This window comes from Monopterus albus, unplaced genomic scaffold (genome assembly GCF_001952655.1).
Source record: "Monopterus albus unplaced genomic scaffold, M_albus_1.0 scaffold217.1, whole genome shotgun sequence".
Classification (NCBI taxonomy): Eukaryota; Metazoa; Chordata; class Actinopteri; order Synbranchiformes; family Synbranchidae; genus Monopterus; species Monopterus albus.
This window is the reverse complement of record NW_018128097.1, coordinates 504,437-525,987: the sequence shown is the minus strand read 5'-3', so window position 1 is coordinate 525,987 and position 21,551 is coordinate 504,437. Positions and strand designations below refer to the sequence as shown.

Sequence of the window (21,551 nt, the reverse complement as noted above, 5' to 3'; positions counted from 1 at the left end):
TAAACATAGCCAGTCAAAACTCTCTCCCCCAGCTGCACATAAACCACACACATAACCTATTGGCCTGCTCTAAATAGCTTACAGAAACGCACTAAACTATGGGTGCTGTGCATGACATCAGGAGGCCACCCCTGCCATCAGGACCATAATGTCTTTACACCCTCCAGGACATACACAGAAGTCAGACCGTTTATCTAGCTGTCAGTCAGTTAACAAAGAAACAAAATCATGCATGTCACAAAGGGCTAAACAAAGACAATAAACATACCAGATTCCTATAAAAACAAGCCTCAGCTAGGAGCAGTAGGGCAGTGTATTTCTAAGAGAGCTCCCTAAAAGGGCCAGCCAGCTGGAGCTGGACGGACACGTCAGGGGGACTTCACAGGGACTTGATGGTGGAACTGCACAGGGAGGGGGAAAAGTAAAAAAAAAAAAGCTATCTGAAGTGAGAAGTGTGGGTGTGAAAAGGTAGTGAGGTGTTTCTCAGTTCAAATTGGATGTAAAGGCCTGTTCTCCACAGTCCACTGAATGGCCTGACTCATAGGTGTCAGGCTTGGTCATTTCTCAGTGGATGTTCTGCAGAGAAAAACCAGGTTATGCTAAAAAGGAAGAGGTTCATAAGACCTCGTCATCCAACTATGTCAGAATTTCAAGGTGAGAAGACATGGGCAAAAGACTGCAGTCCTACAGCGGGGCAAAGACTTGTTATCACTCCATCTTATATTTTCTCACCTGCAACAACTTGGTGTGCAGTCATTAGTTTTCTCTCCACCTGCAATGCAACAAGCTCAGGTATGTTTTCAGGAAAGTCTACAACTAGAGGTAAACAGGGGAAACTCCTGCAGGCCACTCATCATGACTGACTGATGATGTATAATGCTGAAAGGTGCTTAATGGTGTGGCTTATCGCTCCAGTGTGCACTGAGGTTAGAGCACAGCCTCCCCACAGCCTTTCTGACAGAGCCTAATGGCCACTGCAGCCATCACCTGCTGAGAGCATACACAGAGAGGTGTGCACACGGTCTGCCAGCTTGACAGTGTACAACGCAGCAACATTTGCAGAGGACGCTGCAGAGTTGTATAAAATCTGTCAAACAAAAACAAATCACGCACACTGCCTTTTGTACAAGTGGCCGCATGTTAGATGGCAGAGAAGATGAACAGGGAACAGGTAGGGGTGGATGGGGAGTTAAAATCTCATGTCTGGGTTGTGAGGACCTTTGTCATTAGGGGGAAGTACGCCTGCTTCCTCTGTCTCCAATTAGTTTCTCTGAAGAGGGCAGAGACATTTTTGGGGGGGGGGTTTAAAAAAAAAAAAGAAAGACCCATCATCAAGCAGGGGAGGCTAGAGGGTGAAAAAGAAAAACCACTTTACTGAGCTCACTTTGAACATTTAGATGCAGAGTGGCAAGGCAGGGCAACAGATGGTCATGAAAATGGCAGCAAGAAGCCACGATGGCGTAATGGTGGACAGGGGAAGAGAGTGGAGACATCAATATGGAAAAAGAGGAGAAAAGCGGAAATGAAAATAGGTTATGAGGTAAGAGAGGTGCACAATCACTCTGGCAGAACATAACCAGGTAGAAGACAGAACGAGGAGCTAGGCGAGTGATAACACAGAAGGTGCGACTCTTTACTAAGTTTCCCTGTAAGCAAGAAAAATAAGAATAAAACAAGTCTAACTAAGCCTATCAAGCCCAAATATCAACCGCTGCCTCTGTGGCCCACATGACCTAAATCATTCTCTCCTTCTGTTCAGAGCTGTTGGCTGAAACTGATAGAGGGCGTCTGACTCATCTTCACATCATTCCAGACAGCAAATTCCTTCCATAATACTGTAGTTCTGCTGCCACATCACAGTTAACCTCCTGGCCAACACAGGTTGGCTTGTAAAAGAGCTTATCAGCCCCATCTTTAATACCATGTCACATTAATGTCACCGGGCTCAATAAAGGCCGTACACATCTTGTAGGCCACGGCTCAATGAACAGATCTTTCCTCTGCAAATCTCCAGCTGTGCTCAGCTGCACTGTAAGAAAGGTTTAGACAGAAGGTGAGAGCAGTGACATCAACTGCTGGCCAAGTAGCTTCACACAGTGCTCCTACCTGTTAATAACTATTAAGGGAATACCGATAAAATAACCTTTTGACAGTGTAAGTGGAAAGCAGACTTTGTCAGCGTGCACTGAAAGACCTCGACTGTAAAGTGAAACAGCAAGCATATTGGATATACAGTGTTTCTTTTCTCCATTCTGTTTACAGATTTCTGCAGAGTAACCCATGTCAAACAAAAACAAAGAGCTAAACCCACTTAGGATGATCTGAATAAATGGCAAGACTGCAAAAAGTGAAGGATGGGAGTAATTCAGAGATCAACAGAGAAGTAAAAACCAGCAAGGAATGAATGAAAAAAGAAAAAAAGATGAGTGCAGGTTTACAGCAGGGCAGCAGAAGTGTTGCAATAACAAGAATATTTAGTAAATAGCAGTCAACAGATAAATCTGTGCAGCTGTGCAGGGCTCGACGGCCCATGTAAGGACTGCATGTTCTTATTAAACCCCAGGAGGCCCACATAGTGACACAGAACCTGCATTAGGAAGAGAAGAGACGAGTGCAGAATTATGAAAGGAGACAAGCTGAAATAGAAAGATCCAGGAAAGGTCAAGCTGGATACAAGCTGGCATTGTGTCCGTGGCTGAAATGCTAAATTACAAAAGGAAGAGCAAACTACTTGGTGAAAGTTTGGAAAAACAAGCTTAGCATTTAAAATGGCATTCAGTGCCATCTTTACTTTGGTTGACAGAAAGCCATGAAATCTCAGTGAGTAGTTTGTCACAGCCTAATTACACATCAGATTTTACACCACATTTAGTTTCTAAAACAATCCTAGGTCCAGTATCCAAACACATCTTAATCTGAATACATAAATGGCATACACATATGTATCTTTACCTTAGGGAGCATGGGTGTTGCTCTCTTGCTCTTTTTCTCTGAGGGATCATCCAGCAAGTCTGGCTCAAAAGTGTAGAGCTCAGCCAGCTCGTTCATTGTAAAGTGTCTCTCAATCTGCTGCTGGTCCACCACCCGGAATGAGAGAGACTGCTTGGTTACCTGCCGCTCATAAATCTTTTCCTCCATTGTACCCTGAAAGAAATGAGCAGAATGCTAAGGACCAAAAACAACTAGAGATTCACTTACTAAGCAGTAAGTCTTCTCAGTATGAACACTGCAACTCGTCCTGCATTAGTGTTACAAGCAGCTTGTCAGTTTGATTACTAATCTAAACTCCTTACCACTGCCTAACTATAAATTACATGCTTTTACTGATTAGTGTGACTTTTCTTTGCTCACAGCATATGAGATGTGTTATTATTGAGGGCGTGGAGGAGTGCTAATTAACCAAACTGTCCTAGAAACTCATGATGTGTCAAAAACATGAAGTATAATAATAAAGTAGCAAAAAAAAGTGTTTGGTTGGTAACAGATGACACATGGCAACAGTCCGTCGGCAGAAATAAACTAAACAGTCTGTCCAGTTCACCTGGGCCAGGAACCTGTAGACATAGACGGTCTTAAGCTGGCCAAAGCGGTAGACCCTGAAGATACTCTGGATGTCATAGGAGGGGTTCCAGGAGGCGTCAAAGATTATGACCCTGTTGGCTGCTACCAGGTTGATGCCAAGTGAGCCGGCTCGTGTTGAGATGAGGAACAAACGACCTCTGAGGAAGTATAACAGTAGAGTTATAAGGGATTATGTAACTAATAACTGTGAAGCATGCTGCTGTAATGTCCACCATCTAAATTTAAGCAGCATTATTATAGGTTCAAGTGACTGAAAAGTTGGGCCTCATTATTGCTCTGTTCGGTTTAATATGATGACAGGACATTACCTTGTGTTACTGGTGTCGTTGAAATCTTCAGCCCACTTCTTCCTGGTGGTGGCATTGGTGGATCCATCCAGGCGGTAATAGTCAACGTTTCTGTACCACTTGCCTTCACCTTCACAGACACAATATTGTTAAGAAATCAGCTCTGACTATTCAACATCACCATGTTTGCTCCACAAAACCTTCACAAATACCAGCTAGGGCTTCCCCTTGTCAATAGGACTTAGCAGACAGCAGATAGATGGTTGTGTTGGTTATAGGCCAACTGTGTTTAGCCTTCATGATCACCAACCCCCCTACCAGCCTACATAAGCAACATTTCAGTATGTTTGCAATTAGAGCACTGTGATCTTTTCATTACAAATTACAAACCCTTGAGCAAACATTTTTCGTGGAATATAAAGTCAAGGTCTAATTATTTTCAAAATGAAAGTAAAAACAGCTGCTGAAGTTTAATTAGGAACATGACCTTACACCGGCAGCTGTTTGTGTGCGCGTGTGTTCGTGTGTGTTCAAGGGTAATAAGCATACCAGCATGTACAGGAATACATGTTGCATATGGGCTGTCTTACAAGTGTGAAACCTGCATCTCCATATGAAAACATTCAGCCTTTTTACACAGCTAATGTTAACATTTTATCTCTCTCACACACAATTTAGTCAGACCACAATATAAAATCCTCAAAAATGAAACTCAGAACACACAACTGTGTTCCTCAATCAGCAGCTGACTTATAATTTTAAACATTGCTTGGTTCATTTTAGCACATTGTGAAACCAAGAGCAGCCTTTCAGATCAAAACATTCACAATGAAAGTTGATCAAAGGCAAATATAGGATCATTCAGTAAAGTAAGGTTAACAGACATGTCACCTGTGCACAGTGAGAACTTCTTGGAAAAGAAAGAAAAAAAAAAAAAGATGTCACACTGAAATGTACCTTTGTATGGAGAGATTTTGTCTTCATCATTAGCTCTGCAAGCCAGTTCAAGGAAATCCTCAATCAGGTCCAGAGAGATAAGAGACTGACTGAACACCAACCTGAGGACACATAAGGATCATCACGTTTACCACGGGTACATACCACTGTGACTAGCCCAAACAAGTCTGAGGTCACTATAAAAAGCCACTGCAGAACAGCTTCTGTTTCCCCAGAGAATTCAGACACACTTACACTTTCTCATCTACTTCCTCTGCCATGCGCAGGATCTCAAAAAGGAGCACCATCTTTCCGGAGTGCTCCAGGACCTCAGCATCGGCCTCGGTGACAAACTCCTTGTGCCAGTCAGCAGTCGGACTCCCTGGTGCTGAGCCAGAGGGCCGAGCTTTTGGTGATACACAAAGTTCGTTTTCACACAGTGAGATTTCAGCACAAGCTCTAACAAGCACATCAAGCTTTCCATACTGAGCTTTAGTGTTACACATTTTATTACATTACAGCAGCAGATGTTAAAGCAAGAATATCACTTGTGTCATTTTGGGCTAATCTATTAATCCGTTTAAATACAACAACCAGTTAATCAGGCATTTACTCAGGTCAGCTGTATCATTAATAGACAGAACTAAATAACTTTGTGGTTTATGAGTCTGAGTCACTGAATAAATACAGTACTTAGTTTAAAAATTAAAGCAATAAGGTGTTTTTGTTGCCATCTAAAAACTAGTGCATAACATTTGTAATTTCTTTTGTCCTCTGCCTCTAATTTTCAGACAATATAGGAGCAAAACTTCAGTTCATTCATTCAGGCTGCCCTCTACAAGGCTACTACACCCCTGAAATTAACACATGGAAATAAGTGGTGAATGGTATCACCTGTTTTCAAGGAAGGCGAGAGCCATGTTCCTATTAGTGCTGTCACAATACCGGAATTTCTAACTTTGATACGATACCTTGAAAAATATCGATATTCGATACCAATATCAAGCCTATCTCACACAATTATATTCTTATTAACTAAAATGAAACGAAGTATAATTTAAAACTCTGTTCATGCAATACACCATGGTCTGTTGTTATCTTAAAATCCAACCGGAGTAAATGAGATAAGTGACAAGAGGCAGACAGCACTGTGAATGAGTGAGAGGAGGCAGGGCTGTGGGCGTAAACTTGCTGTCAGAGAGAGCAAAGAGAGAATGCACAGCTGGTATCAGTCTATCAATACTATGAGAAACTGATACTGAAGCTTTTTCAAATATTAATAATCAATATGTTTGAAAACTCATTATTTTTGACAACACTAGTTCCTCTACATACAGTACTCAGCCCACTGCCCAGAACGTCCCCTAATATAAAGTACATACACCAGACTTACATTCCTCTACAGGCTCTACTCTGTTCCGACCCTCCCCATTTTTGCCACGAGAGCTGGAGTTCCACTCCTTGATGACCTCCACATCATCACTGTCCGACTGTGAGGAGTCTTCAGATCCCTTCTTTTTTCCCTTCCCTTGTTTCTTTTTCCTATCAGGGTAGGAGCATTAGTGGAGGACACGGAGGAAGAGGAGACAAGACGAACAGATGCAAAGTGAAGAGCAGTTAAATTTGGGTATCTCTGCTTAAATGTACACAGGAAAAAAAAGCAGTGAATCTGATTTTACTTTTTGAGCTTCTCATCCTCAGATGTCATACTTGCAGAGGATTCCTCTGTTTCTGACGCAATGAATTCCTCCATGCTGTCCTCGTCAAAGAAACCCTGCAAGAGTGCACTCGCGTAAGTCTTGGCCATGTGGTGTAATAGGTCAGTCACACAGAGCTGGATCATGGGTAGCAGAAATGATGGATAAGGGAAACGTTGTGCCACAGTGGCAATAGGTGTTGTCCTCACCTGCTGTGTGATCTGTCTGAGCCGATTCCTATTGCTTTCCTAGTGTGTGTGACTTACATTAATGTAGTCCCAGTTTATGAGTTTGTGTTTAGTGTGGTTTAGTCTCATTTTCCCCAAACCTACCCTGTTTTCTTTACTGATGTAGTCCAGCTGAAGGCACCAGGGATGGGTCCAGATTCTGCTGAGCATCTGGAAATCCTGGAAGAGTTTGGTCCCTGTGCGGCCTCGGCCCCCATCCAAAGAATTCCCCACACCTGCACACAAGGGAACGAGTGTGATGGATATGAGTTTATATTATGTAATCTACAGTGTGCCCTCAATCTCTTCATATATACAGTTGAATGTGGAAAATGAAGGCCAACAAGACTGTCGGCCCCAAACCACCTAAGCATGAACAAACTGGCATAAAGTCAGTAATCACACAAAACAAATTAAGCTAAGTGTTGGCCTTAAATGTCCAGTCTAGACGGTGTGCTGTTTAATCTGCGGCTTCATATTTAAATGAGGGCCAGCTACTAAAATGTTAATGTTGTTTCCTGTCTGCATGTTGGCCTGCACTGACCCCTAGAGGTCAAATATTACAATGGGTTTTGCATAAGCAACAGCAAAAGGAGGGGATATGTGTGGCCCTTCATGCTATAGAAACTGACTGATGGTCTTGGATCCACAGACACCACTGTGGAGGTCCAGCACCATGCCCTATGGACAACCCATCCTAATGAGCCACAGCACATCATACTAACCCCCATGCTGACTCTCCTCTTCGTTTTCACTTATGGTGTTAAACCTCCGGGCCCTCCTCCCTCAAAATCTATTTCCTTTTCCCTTATGCCTCCACATTTGCCCTCTTTTAGCCCCCTTTTCCTCTGTTCCCTCTCTCCCAGAGCTCTTCATCAGGGAGATGTGAGAAACTGGGCTTAAACCTGCTTGTGACACTCTGCCAGCGCGCGCGCACACACACACACACACACACCTACAGACAAATATCCTAGGCCACATTCAAAGAGAATACTTCAACAACTTAACAATGCAAACACAAAAAAGAGAGACACCTCCCATTTATTTAAAAACCTAATCTGAGGAAATGACATCCAGTCAAAAGGGCACTTTTAAGGGCAATAACTCTTCTACTTGCAGTAGAATTTGGCCTAGTCCTGGACTACACAGGGTTTTCAGTGGAATTCTGAAATGAATGTTGTTTTAGTCTCAGACTTTGTTAAACCCCCATCTAAGCTCTGCTGCCCCTCACACCCAAAAGAATATATTTAGCATATATAGTTTCAACTAAGCAAGTGACGGTGTCTTGTCCAAACTGTGTGGCTCCCAAAAGCCCAAAGCTTCATCACAGGATGGGCCTCACCTGTGAAGTGCTCCAGGTAGTATCTGTAGAGTTTGCACTGGATTGGAGTCATTCTAATTGACAACACATATTCATGTTTGGGAGGCAGGAACTTGGTGAGAGCTGTGTAATCCTTCCTCTGTGAGAAGCAGAAACATTTTATTTAGGCACTAACACGTGGTAGGTTAAAAAGAATTTAGCTGTTTAAGCCTTTTTCTTTTACCTGGACACAGCCGGCCAGCATCTCGTAGAGGATATGAGCCCTCTTCTTCATGATGCGGACATCATGTAGTGTGGAGTCAGCACACTGGCCGTTCTGGATGGGGTTAATGAAGCGGTTCCTGAACTCCTTTACTGAGCCAAGCAGGTTTTCCTTGATGAAGTTCACCATGCAGTGGTCTGGTAGGCAAACAGTATTTCACAGTTTTTAGAAACATCTACAGCACCTTGGTGTAATGGCATCTACAGCATATAAAACTAGGAAGTCTCACATTCAATAAGGTTGTTTTGCAGAGGCGTTCCAGTCAGCACAATCCTCCTCTTTGTCCGGATGGAGTTCATCGCCTTGGACACAGCAGACGCCTCGTTCTTCAGGACGTGGCCTTCATCACAGATGACCAAGTCTGGACCTGGTGTAAGTGATGAGGAAAAAAAAAAAGTCTTATGACAGGGAGAAGAAGAGCTGGAGACATATTTACTGTGAAACTGGTTATGTCTCTCTTTTTCTGAGTGATGTCACTTGGACTTCATTCAAACAGATCCTGTTATACTTAGCTCTGATAACATTCTGAACAGATGACGGCCCTGAACCGACACCTCCTTTCATGCAGATAAAAACGTAAAAGAGAGGCTAATTCAGCAAATGTCACATATGGTATCAGTGAATTTGTAATAGAATTATAACAATAATCTTCTGAAGGGTGCCCGATCATAAAATCCTTACTTGAAGAAAAAAAAAAAAAAAAAAAAATCATCATCTTTCTTACTAGCACCACCAATATTTTGTTCACTTGACCAACAAGTAAAAAAAAAAAACAAACTAATGAAAGTAACCTTGGAGTGATTTAAAAGTTGCATTATTTCAGACACGACTGTTCGGACTGCACAAGGCAGAACTGCCACATTCTGTTGACTTTAAGTTTTACTAACTAACAGTGACATATCATTGTACCTGGATCCACCAGTGTTTTCTGAAAGATCTCTTTGAGCTTCTTGCTCTTGATGTTCCTGCCCTGCGTCAAGTTGCGGTACATCTCGTAGCCAATGATCATAACGCCGCCGTTCTCTTGCCATTGCTGGAGGGCGTACGCTCGCTCCTGTGGCCTCTTTACGGTGGCCAGTTCAGTCACCTGTTAAACACATCTAAGATCAGTATGCTGTGTGTAGACAAACACAAAACAAACACAAACAAATAAAGTCTTAAACGGTGTGTATTGAAGAACAAATGCACACTCAAAACAATACATGCCATTACCTCTAAACTTTCTTCATCCATCAATCCTTCTTGCCATTTCTCAAACTCATTGAGCCAATTAAGGACAGTGTTCAGGGGACAGACCACAAGTGCTGTATTGAAAACAAGCTTTTCACATAGCAGCAAAGTATGAAGAAATGTCACCACCTACAGGGCAAAAAAAAAAAAACACAACTGAGCACAGTAGCATGGCAGACAGTGATTCACTGCCCAGGGTTTTACAAGCTCAATAAGCAGCTCACATATGAAATTCTCAGAGTGCAACAGAGCAGATTTGTAAGACCTTAAAAAAAAATTGCATTAGGCTTCAAATTGGACAAGACTAGCTGTACATCAAAGTAAAAGCAGTGAAGCCAAGCAAAGAATTTCATGTTAGCATTATACAATTTCAAATCATGACTAATATTAGATGTGAAAAATCACAATTATGCAAGTGATGGAGCATTAAATTATAAATGTGTTTACAAGTAAAGCTTGTTACCAGCTACCTGGTCCTAAAGCATTTGTATTTCAAGGATCAGTTCAGTAATGTTCTCTGTTTTTCCCATATGTGCAGCTTAAAAAAATTATTTTATGCCTTTGTGATGTTGCTCAGCATTAGTGTAATTTATTTGGGAGGCAGAAAAGCATGCTTCTCTCTTTACCTGCAGAGTTTTTCCCAGGCCCATACAATGAGCAAGTATGCAGCCGGAGCCAGGAGACTTCTCAGTCTTCTTCACAGACTCACAGCAGCAGTCCCACATGAACTGAACGCCTAAAATAAAACACAGAGGGGATGACGTTATTGCACAACAGGCTTGTCTTGACTAATGTTGCTGTTAAGCCCAAAGGTTTTGAGGACCCGAAATTAGTTTGTCTTTACCGTCAACCTGGTGAGGTTTGAGCTTTGTGACAAGGTTCCTGTGCACTTGTACCATTGGCTCCTTGGTCTCTTCATTCTCATCCAGCACCAGCTTGGTGGTGATGGGACACGTCACCTGGGAAGATTCCTCCACAACAATCTCCTGAAGAAGAGCCAGAGGCAGGGAAGGAGGAGTCACACAAAAAGGTTTAAGTTTGGAAAAAAAAAGTGAGTCAAATATTACAGGTTTTACTTTTAGTCCCTCAAAGCCTATCCAGAGCTGTCATGCACCTACTGAGTGGAGGCCTCAGACAATGAACTCCAGCCATACATAGTTATGCCTTCTTCTGTTTATCACACTTTCATGAGCAGATTCTGGACTTTAATTACTTAAACCTGACCCACCCGCAGGCCGAGTTAATGCCTCTTAGCAAAACACAAAAACACACTGAATTGTGTAACATATGGGCTTTTCTGATGCTGGACTTTGTGTGTAAGGGTCCCCCAAAAAGAGAAGTTAAAAGACAGGCATGGACAGCTGAACTGAGGAGAAAGGACATCAGTGACCACTCAGTTGTCTGCAGCTGCCATTTCAAACCAGAAGACTGATAGGACTGGACAACGCGTTTAAAGGAAGGGGTGACCCCATTTCTTTTTACATTTCCAGACCAAATGTGCACAGTCAGTGCCACTGGCAAAGTGTTTCTACCTAAATGCAACTCTGACTCATTTATTCCTGCAAATTGTACCCAACTGGTTCATCTGAATCGGTAACAGTTAACTGCAACTCTGTCTGCACAACCCTTCCAATACACTGTAAGCCGTCTATAAATATTGTATGTAAATAAAGTGCGATCAAATTCAAATGAGCAAAATATGAATATTTCACTAAAAAGGTAATTAAAAAGAGAACTGTGTAGCCTGCCAAAAAAAAATCTATTTAATCTTTTAACTCTATAGTGCTTGTTGCAGTTATGTACTGTTTATTCATTCTTTATTTACACAGTTGCATATGAAATGTTATCATGGCTGTCACTGTACAATGCACAGGTGTGGCAGGACGGGTGCTTTTTAAAAATTACAATGTGTGTGCTCATTTTAAATATTTTGGTTACATTCTGCAAAGTGTTTTGATAAGAAAATCTGAATTTTGAATTTAGCCAAACATCCTGTTTCATACTTATGTGTGTGGGCTTTGTAACACAACAAACATTGTGGGTAGAAGACAAAATTTCATTCCACTTTTACCTCTCGAAGTTTTTTTCTAAGAGCCTCTCTCTCTGCTATACGTTTTCTCCTCTCTTCCTCTTCTTTCAGAGCATCTCTCGTCTCCGTACGCAGCTTGTCATCCTTCAGGATTTTGCGGATCTTTTTGCGTCCTTTACGTCCCTCTCCATCTTGATCCTCGCCATCTTCGTCTCCGCTCTGTGGGAATAAATATTAAAGTTCAGTCTTCTGATCTTTAGCCCTTAGGCAAAAAAAATTCACTTCCTGTAATGAACAACCTTATGATTAATTTGTTCCCTCCATACTCCTCACAACACACTCCAGGGGTGAGTTCAAATAACATTTTGTGTCATGCATGACTTGACTAGTAAATGTTATGTAGGTCCAGTCCCTCCACTCCAGCAAACCGTGCCATGGAAAAGAGACATTTTGGCACATTTCAAGACTACAACCTAGTGCACTGCATTTAAAACACCTTCTCATTGCTAGAAGAGGAATCCTGAACTTTGATCCTGCGTCGCTTCTTCTTCTGCTTGTAACTTCTCTGGTTCTCCTCATCCTTCTTCTTTGAAGATCTACAGAAATAAATCAGACTCTAAGCAAGAGCAGGATATTACTCTACATCGAGTGGCAGTGAAATAAATTACCACCACAATCTCTCTTCTCACCTGGTTTTTCGACGCTTTTCCTCGTCCTCTGATTGACTAACCGCCTCGCTTATCCCCGACTCTGCATCGGACTCCGAGTTCTCAAAGTCTGAGTCTGCAGAGTCGTCACTGTCCACTGAGATACAGAAACCAAAGTCATTCGCCAATCTGACAGAGCTCAGAATATTTGCACCCTTATCAGACACACACAGCTAATTAAAGGAAATTTAGAATGAACCTTTCCGTCCTGACTTCTTCTTGCCTGCCTTCTTCTTCTTCTTCTTGTGACTAGAAGCGTTCTCCTCGTCTGATTCACCCTCACTCAGCGAGAGTTTATGACGAAGCAATTTGTGCCGCCTGCCATGTTTCTTCACTTCAACATCAGAACCGGAGTCTTCTGTATCTGTATCATCTTCAAGGAAACACATCGTTTGAGACAATACACAATGACAAAGGCTTATTTGAAAACAGATGGCTATCGTCAGAAATGCACGCTACCTTGCTCCTCCTCTTCATCTTCATCGACTTTTTTAACTTTCTTCGATGGCTTTTCATCCTTGTCATCATTATCAGAGGAGCTCTCTGCTCCTGAAGAATAGTTGGATTTTATTTGGGCAAGAAGCATTTTCTTTGCAATCCTGCAGAAGAAAAAAAGACAGACAAAACAGGAGGGTTCACATTAACCACAAAAAGTTGCCCATACAAAATAACTTTAATGATGAAAGAAAATATTTATCTGTGGTAGCACTTATGTTTAAAATAAAGAATAGAGACATTTTAAATTCTTTCATGCATCATGTGAATGTGAAAATGTAATATTCACAAACAAAGTGCGCTTTTCTTTTCCTGCTAATTACTGTCTCTACAGTTATCTACTCTTGACTGTCTTCACAACCAGCTGAAGGTACCTTTGCAGTTTGCTATTGAAGTACCTGTTTTCAGGGTCATCATCATCATCACCTTCTTCACAAAATCCAGAGACTTCTTCTTTATCATCCACTTCATCTCCTAGACAACAAAATGACACATGCTGTTAAATGAAGAGCAGGCAACTCAATAAAGGAATAATTTCACATTTTGCTTTGCTGCCTGGAAAGACCAAGTTACTTTCTAAACTACTCCTTTTGTGCAGACTAAACAAATGGGATATAACAGTATGCTTTACCATACTGATCTGAGTCATCATAAGCACAGCTCCCAAAGGTTTTACTTTCTTATAGTGTATTCGTTAGCGAGATGCCGAGCTGAGTGCTAATAAACATTCAACTCTTCTAGACCAAATTACCTGAGGATTGATGTAAAACTCCACTACCTCCCAGCACATTATCCTCCACAAGGGGTTTGATCTTTTCTTCATCACTGTCCTCTCCGGAGCCACCTTCAGACTGCTGCTGCTCCTCCTCATTCTCACTGGATGATGACTCCAGCTTAGTGGCTGCTTTGAGATTCCTTCCCTTGAGCTTCTTTTCGTAAGACCTTTTGCGCATGGCTATCTTCTTCTCAAGCAGGTTTTTGTCTTCCTCTTTTGCTTCATTATGTTTCTTCACACGACTCGATCTCCTCTTCACTGCGCCCATTTTGGTTTTTGTTTCCTTCCCCTGATCAGACTCAGAGTTAGAGGACTCTGAACTGTTCTGTTTATTCTTTTTACTTTTGTTCTCCAAATCCGAATCAGAGCTTTCAGGCTTCCTTTTACGTTTGACTGTTTTGTCTGTAACCTGTATGGATGTGTTTAGTTTGAGCAAGTGCTTTTTAGTACCATTGCTTCCCTGCTCTTCATCTGTGCTGTGACCTTGTGCAGCTTTCTCTAACAGTATGTGAGGAACTTCATCTGAGTCAGAATCTATTTTCTTTTTCTCTGAAGCTCTGGTCTGCCTCTCGTCCTCTTTTTTGGTGTTAATGGACTTCTTGGAGGATTTGGACTTGCTCTTTCCCGCCTCCTCCGACTCTGACTCAGAGGTAGGTTGCTTCCTTTTCAGCTTGCTTCCTCAAAGGAGTGGTCTTCACTCTACTAGAGCGACGGCTGGGTGGTGGGCTGCCTAGCTCATCTACTGTATCAGCAGCATCCTTCTCCTCCTTATATTCTTTTTCTTTACACTTTTCTGGCAGCTCACCATCTTTTTCTCTGTTTTTGTGTCTGGAGGACCTTGAATCACATGTCGTCGCAACTGGGACAGGAGTCAGCTTGACTATGAGGTTCTTTACTTTGGGCTGGGGGTGCTGAGTTTCTGTTGAGCTGCCATTTGACTTGGTATCACTGTCTATGACCACATCAGTTTCAGTCTGTGAGAGTGTGGTGGAATCCGCCAGACTCGCCACCATTTGAAAAAGCTCTTCGGGAACCGAAGGTGGCACAGACATAATGTCGTCATCTAGAGACATTTCACCAGCGGACACTAGCCCATCATTACAGACTTCAGTTTTAACTGCCTCTTGAGTTACATCCACGTCTGTTTGGTTGTCTTTCATTTCAGTCTCATTTAAACTTTGATCCTTGTTCACCTCCTGCTCATTATGCTGCTCCTCGTCCAGCTCCTCCGCTACGTTAGCCTGATCAACTGCTTTCTCCACAGTATCCATATGATCATTTTCTGCAGAGGCCAAAACATCGGTGCTCTTTCTTGTTATATGCTGTCCTCCATTACCATTCTGCAACTCCATATTTCTGAACTCAGGTTCCAAAGCAGCTTCCAAAGCACTGTGTGCTTTTTTCAAATCGGCAAGCACGGCCTTGAAGGCCTTCAAATGTCGGTACCTGACAGACACTTCTCCCTGCTCCTCAGCTTTCTGCTGGATGAACTGGATGAATGTGTTGTTCAGGCCAGTTGTAGTTTCAACCAGCTTTTTTGCTTTCTTTATAAGTTCTTTGGGTACCTGCAGTTTTTTGAAGGTAAAAATCATGGTCCCTGAGCCCTCGACGTGTTCTTTTCCATTGACAACAGCTTTGTGCTCTTTGACTGATTTGTTCTTATGTCTCTTTCTCTCACTTTCCTCTGTTTTATCCGTCTTTCGTTGCTTGAGTTTCACAAGTTCTTGTTTTTCCATGATACGGTGGCATTTGGAGACCAGGTCCTGGAGGGGCTCTGGAATGCAGACATAGCAATGCCACTTGGAGTTCTCATCAGTAATTACTGACAGCTCCTTCCTGCCCAGGTTGCGCAGAATGCACTTCTTGCAGAAGGCGTTGTTGCAGTAGTCACAGCAGATGAGCTTACCTCCTTCAGCACACCACCTGAGGAGGACAGTCCAACAGAGTTTTAGCATATGAAGCAAATAAGGTCATCAAAAATCTTAAGAGTCAAGACCCCCAATACAAAGGTTTCAAAAATTATTGGCCTTTAAGTCAACACCGAGTCAAAATCTGATTGAACCTAAAAATCTACAAAAGACTCATTTGAGGAAAAACAAAGAACAATGAATAAAAGGGACAAATACATCCTAAACATTTAATTAAACATTCATCTTTAAGGGGCATTCAAAGCACATACAGCCAGGTCCAGTCAGGTTATACTGTGACACAATTTTTTGTAATTTTGCCTCTGTATACCATCACAATTGATTTGAAATGAAGCAATCAAGATGCTACTAAAGTGTAGACTTTCTGCTTTAATTCAAGGGATTTAAAAATATCGCATTAGGAATTAGCCATTTTTATACATAGTTCCCTTATTTTCAGAGGCTCAAACGTAACTGGACAAACTAACATGAAAATATATTTAATTATTACTGTTAATACTGAGATACAAATCCTTTGCAGTCAATGACTGGCCTGAAGTCTGAGTATGTCACGTACTTTGAACATACGAAAAGGAACCATCACAGTTAAATCAATATATTCTTTTGTGCCGAGATGCCAAGGCAAGAACTTACATTAGAATTCATACCTTATTACTTCGATTGTGTATTTCCATCATTTTAAAAGAAAACATCATAAGGTTTCTCTTGGTCCTATATAAAATGTCATACCTGCACTGTTCATCCATCCCATCAGAGTCTTTGCTGATGTCATCACTCATGTAATAATTATAGCATGACTAGAGGAAGAGGAAATACTGTGGTCAAATGCCATGAGCAAGAATGGAAAGCCAAAAACCGTCAGAGTTGAATTTCCAATAAGTGTGATAATTATGTATCTGGACATTCCTACCTTGCAAATAAGTACTTTGAGTGCAGGATGCTTATACACAGAGTTGCGCTGAAACTGATTTACTTGTTTTCCACAGGCAGTGCAGCTTACCTTCTTCTGCAGGGCATCATCTGCGATAAAAACAAAAGATATTTATTACCTTCATGTTATCCATTTCATTTATATTCGAAATCTATGCGAACATCACCATACCAAACATGTACAGTATCAGAATAATAACTGATGCAATCACCTGTATACTTCTGTTTGAAATCCACTCTGAGCTTCATGGCACCTTTACTTTCATTCCCAGCTGGCCTCATCACTAATGTGCCTAAAAAAGGAAATGGTAAAATGTCTCCCAGAATCTGCATCCTACTCAGCACCAGTAATATCAAGCCAAACAAGTATTTCCATAGTTCGTACCTTTAGATGTGCTGCCCCCGTTACAGTCTGAAGGATTTTCAGACATGGCACCTTCATTTTCACTCTCAGCAGAGGCCTCAGATTCCTTCAGTCCAGTGTGCTTTGCTACAGTAGCGGGCTTCCTAAAATGTGTTAGCAAAAGGATTTAATATTCTGGGACTGTGAGAACATGTAACTGCAAACAGAACAAAAAATTGTCACATTTAAGAAAAATGATCTTGACCTCTTATTCCGAGAAGAGGAAGGCTTCATAGTTTCTGCTGAGCTGCCAGGCTGATGAAGAAATAAAATATATTTTAACCACATGACATGAAAAAAAATTAATAACAGTAAAACCTTCCTTTTTCTACTACTGTCAACATGCTGCTGCAAAACATACCTCGTTTTCTTTTTCTGCCATTTGGTCTAGACTTGACTCAGAAGAAACCAGACTCATATTACCTGCAGAGACATTTGAAGATTGTTTCCTTATGAACATACCACTAAATTAAGATGTTGTATGCTATTAGTAACTATCACTGTACAGACATAGGTCTTTAAGTGTGCATGTTTTCACCATAGACAGGGTGGCTGGAAATGTAAATGCTTAACGTTACAGCCAATGTGTGGGGTTTTCCTCTAGGTCAGAACAAACACAACAAACAACACAACAAAAGTGACTCCATAACCGGATATCGTCAATAAGAATTGAGATCGCTGCATTTCTGTTAATATATGACAATCGACTTTCCATGTGATTATTTGCAGCACTTCACTCTTGAGACCGAGGCACCGCCGTTTATTTAGTCGTTTCGCGTCATCATCGTGTGCTGATTAGATCGCTGAGCTGTATGGAGCTATCACTCAGCCCTGCCAGCAGCAACCTGGCCTGAAATCTATCCAAAACCCTGTGCTAGTCGAAGAAGATGGCACGCTTGTCTTTTCTCCATTTGCCGCTCTCTGTCTTGCATGCAGCCTTTTCCTGTTTTGACAACTCGGGAACTCCTGACTATCAGGTATGTCATGTTTAGGCTTGCTAACATTTGCAGGTTTAGCTATCTCCATTAATGCAGGACTACTTCTTTTCACTGGCCCATGTTGCCCTGGCAACCTTGCGGTCTCGGCAGTGCATACAGGGTCCATTGCATGGGCATGCACCGACAATGCATGCACAGGCCCTCCCTCTGATGTTAACATGGCACGAACCATAAACGCAGCTTGGCATCACCTAGCATAGGCAGCATCCAATGTAGCAAGGAAACGAGCTAAAAGAAATTACATTTTTACAAATAAGTACATTTTTTATGACTGTGGCAACCATCCAGGAATACGCATGTGCATGTGAACCACATCAGAATGTGCATGTTTACGAACTTGAACAATGCCGGCTGCGCAGCTATTAGCTACCGCTCAACTAGCCTAGAATGCTAACTTAGCAACGGTTAGTTAAGGCCCGGTTCGCCGCTAGCAGTGGCAATCGATGCAAAATTGACTAATCTAAACAAACAAACTAAACTGTATTCCTACCTGCTTTTCACAGTCCTTATTTCTTGCCTGGCAAAGCCACGTTTTGCTTTTGGTAGAGGAGGCACAGTTCAGTCCAATTTGCTAATTTTCGATGGTACGATAGCAAAAAAAAAGCAATTAAATACCGAAACAACTCCGGTCAGGGTAGACAAAGCAAGGGGACCATCTTGCCGGATGGCTGTGGACGCAGTAAAATGGCGCATGTATCCTAAATCCTGTGTGCTCTCTCATTGGCTGACTGCCTCTGATGCTCTCCCGCACGGAGAAGTCCAGGATCATTGGTGCGGGGAAGGAAAACATTGCTGGCGGCGTTTCCGCTTCATTCATTTGTCCATCCAGCGAAGGGCGCGCTGCTGTAAACGCACATTTTCTATGTGTGGGGAAGAGACAGCTAAATAATAAGACACATAACTGTAAAATAATGGGAATATATTGCATTCAAAATAAAATCAAAGGCCATAATTATCATATATAAAACGTAACCTCTACGTATATAAAGTATTGAAAATAGAAGTATGATACTTATTATCCAGAGAAAAGGCCCCAGGAACTGACTTTAATGGGTCCCACAGATGGCAGGCGATTAATGTGATAGGAAAAAGAGAAAATTCATCTCTGCCATACAAATTTGTATTCGTGTTTTGGACTTTGAACAGAATAGGCAATTTAATGGGACATCTTGGATTATTTTACTGGGGACCCTGAACCCAACTACAAAGGGACTGTTAAGCTTTCTGTTAGAAATTCAATGACTACAAAACAATAAATAGCCACAAAATGAGAAAAACTAGAAAACAAACTTAAAACAACCACAAAGATATACAAAACGACTAAAATAACTACAAAAATATGCAAATCAGCAAAAACATACACAAAACTACAAAAACATTTTAAAAAGCTAATAAAAATAGTCAAAAAAACGTGTGGACAAAGCAACAAAAAGACACAAACTAACTATAATCACATGGTTGCTTAGTGAGTCTTGTATCTGCATGTGTTAGAGAGGTAAGTGCCTTTCCTTGTACTTGTTCATTATCTGTCCATGGAGCTGCCAACCAGGCACATGCTTTTTAGTAAGGGGCAACAAGCCAAAGAGTTTGAGAACGATTAATCAATGAATCTTATTTTATGAACAATGATGTGAGCATTATGCATTGGAATCTTATTTTATGAACAATGATGTGAACATTATGCATCGTATAAATAACAAAATATTATTTGAACTTGGGGCCCTTTTCTAGGGTTGTCAGCTGGAGGTGCAGTAGTGCAAAATATGCATCAGCAGAAGTGACAAGTATAAGACGCATAGATGTTGAAGTGTTAGTGGCTGAGATGATATCGACTCAATTTCAGCTATAACCCATCAAACGAGTCAAAACAGAGTCACTTTGCTACTCTGCTTTTCATGTCAATGTTCAAACTGGGACTTGCGTCCAAGTTATTGACTTCAGGAATGCTGCCTTGGCCTGTCTTTGATGGCAACCGTGACAATTTACTTAAACTATTTAAGAGTGATATCTTTTAAAAAATTGGTTACAGGATCAATAAGAAGATTAATAATCAACTTTAACTTTCAGTATTTAATAATATAATTCTTCTGTATTTTTAAGAATGACTGACAGATGGGCAGGCATTTAACTGAAACAGCTGTTTTGCGGTCTTATTACCTGAAAAGTAAAACTGACTCAGAATCTCACAAGTTTTTTTTTTTTTTAATTTTTTGTCAGTCAGATTTTCCGCTTCCTAATGTGTGGGATAAAGGTAAAGGCTTGACTCAAAATATTTCCCAAGTGCCTACACAATGCAGTCATAGCAGTCTTAATAATATCCATTACATTCATAATGGCTCTATACTGGCTCACTGTCATATGCTTTAATGGGACTTGGTCATCTTTCACTTCACCATCCCCACTTGAGCTGCTGCAACAAGTCAAAATGTCTGATGTGAAAAACTGCATAAGCATTTCAGTTTCACAGTATGCCACAATAAAATCATGATATTTGGTCATTCAACAGCTCTGCGTTCTTTTCAATCCTTACATATTAGAAAAGCAATAAGATACAAGGTAATGACTCACTAGATGATGATCAGAAATTCTTGGTGAGGACTTCACAGATAAAAGAATGCGCAGATAATTGCTTAGTAAGCGATTATTAGAAGGATGTGCACCTAGTGGAACATTTGATAGCAAAAAGGATGGGTATCTCCATTTTTGGTGTCTTCCTCTGCTGACGTGTCTGTATCCTGTGGTCACAGAGTGACAGGGTGATGACAGTATAAGTAGAGTAGTAAGAGTAAGAGGAGTATTCAACTTTTCTGGTCAACGTGACAGTGCTGGCTGACAGGCTCTTTCAAAGACATGGAGAACCTCAATATTCAAAGTCTTGTGCTGAGGATGATGATGCTGGTGGTGATGGTCTATGCAGCATCATTACCTTTACGTACTGAATCTCCTAAAGACTTTCTAAAGCAAATTGATGAAAAAGCAGAGATAATGGCCAAGGAAGTGGTAAGAAAACTATTAATCTACAAGTGGTTTGTTTGTTTGTTTGTTTGTTTGTTTGTTAATATGCTGACATTCTTATCTTGTTATTTAAGGCAAAAAACCCATGGATAGCGAAAGCATCAGGGGATTCCATAAAATGTGTGGTATGTGTGAAGTTTTTCATAATTACTGTGATTATTGTACAAAGGTATTTGACACACTAGATGTCATTTCCACTTTTTGCATGGAAGTTGTTAACTTTTGCTGGTTGCTCTAGACTAATTCAGTCCCAACCCCAGCTTGTTGATTATCGTTACTAATTGTGCCTCAATCTTCACAGAAACACTTCTTCTGTTTGGCTGAGAAGGCTCTGGAAGTGTCGCCTGAAGGTAAAAACCTCACCCGTCTCCTGAAACAGTACAACAACAGGGTAAGGAGGAATTCATATGTGGCTGACCATACTTTTTAGTCATAAACCACAAAACTTCAAATGGCTTGCAATGACTCTGAAAGACATTTGCTCTACACTGAATATGCTCTTTAACGTCAAACTTGCTCTCCATCATTTTAGCTGTGTAGTCAGCTCCATTTCTGTGCAATTAAAATTCCAACTATTTTATTGTGTTTCAGACTGGGGATGTCAATTGTACACTGAATGGGAATAGAGAATACAAGCTAAAAGAATTACTGGCTGATATCCAGACGTGTGCTAAGAATTCCCTCTCCTCAAGTACAAACAAAACTAAGCATAACATGACACATGGAGCA

The 21,551-nt window shown here is 41.3% G+C and overlaps 1 protein-coding gene across 1 annotated transcript in view; it reads right to left on the bottom strand.

The window, feature by feature from the left end:
• atrx (ATRX chromatin remodeler) overlaps positions 1-18,638 on the bottom strand; it is a 27,430-nt gene extending 8,792 nt beyond the window's left edge. The window contains 30 exon segments of the mRNA XM_020619236.1: positions 2,953-3,144; positions 3,542-3,719; positions 3,891-3,999; positions 4,827-4,927; positions 5,061-5,211; positions 6,199-6,347; positions 6,485-6,579; positions 6,835-6,965; positions 8,072-8,189; positions 8,274-8,449; positions 8,542-8,679; positions 9,222-9,399; positions 9,525-9,671; positions 10,169-10,278; positions 10,387-10,528; positions 11,614-11,790; positions 12,068-12,167; positions 12,261-12,375; positions 12,478-12,651; positions 12,738-12,877; positions 13,172-13,247; positions 13,525-14,214; positions 14,216-15,471; positions 16,206-16,273; positions 16,387-16,496; positions 16,619-16,699; positions 16,792-16,913; positions 17,015-17,064; positions 17,171-17,232; positions 18,423-18,638. Of these exon segments, the coding sequence (XP_020474892.1) occupies positions 2,953-3,144; positions 3,542-3,719; positions 3,891-3,999; positions 4,827-4,927; positions 5,061-5,211; positions 6,199-6,347; positions 6,485-6,579; positions 6,835-6,965; positions 8,072-8,189; positions 8,274-8,449; positions 8,542-8,679; positions 9,222-9,399; positions 9,525-9,671; positions 10,169-10,278; positions 10,387-10,528; positions 11,614-11,790; positions 12,068-12,167; positions 12,261-12,375; positions 12,478-12,651; positions 12,738-12,877; positions 13,172-13,247; positions 13,525-14,214; positions 14,216-15,471; positions 16,206-16,273; positions 16,387-16,496; positions 16,619-16,699; positions 16,792-16,913; positions 17,015-17,064; positions 17,171-17,232; positions 18,423-18,576 (5,490 nt within the window). The 5' untranslated portion in view covers positions 18,577-18,638.
• Between the last annotated feature and the right edge of the window lie 2,913 nt (positions 18,639-21,551).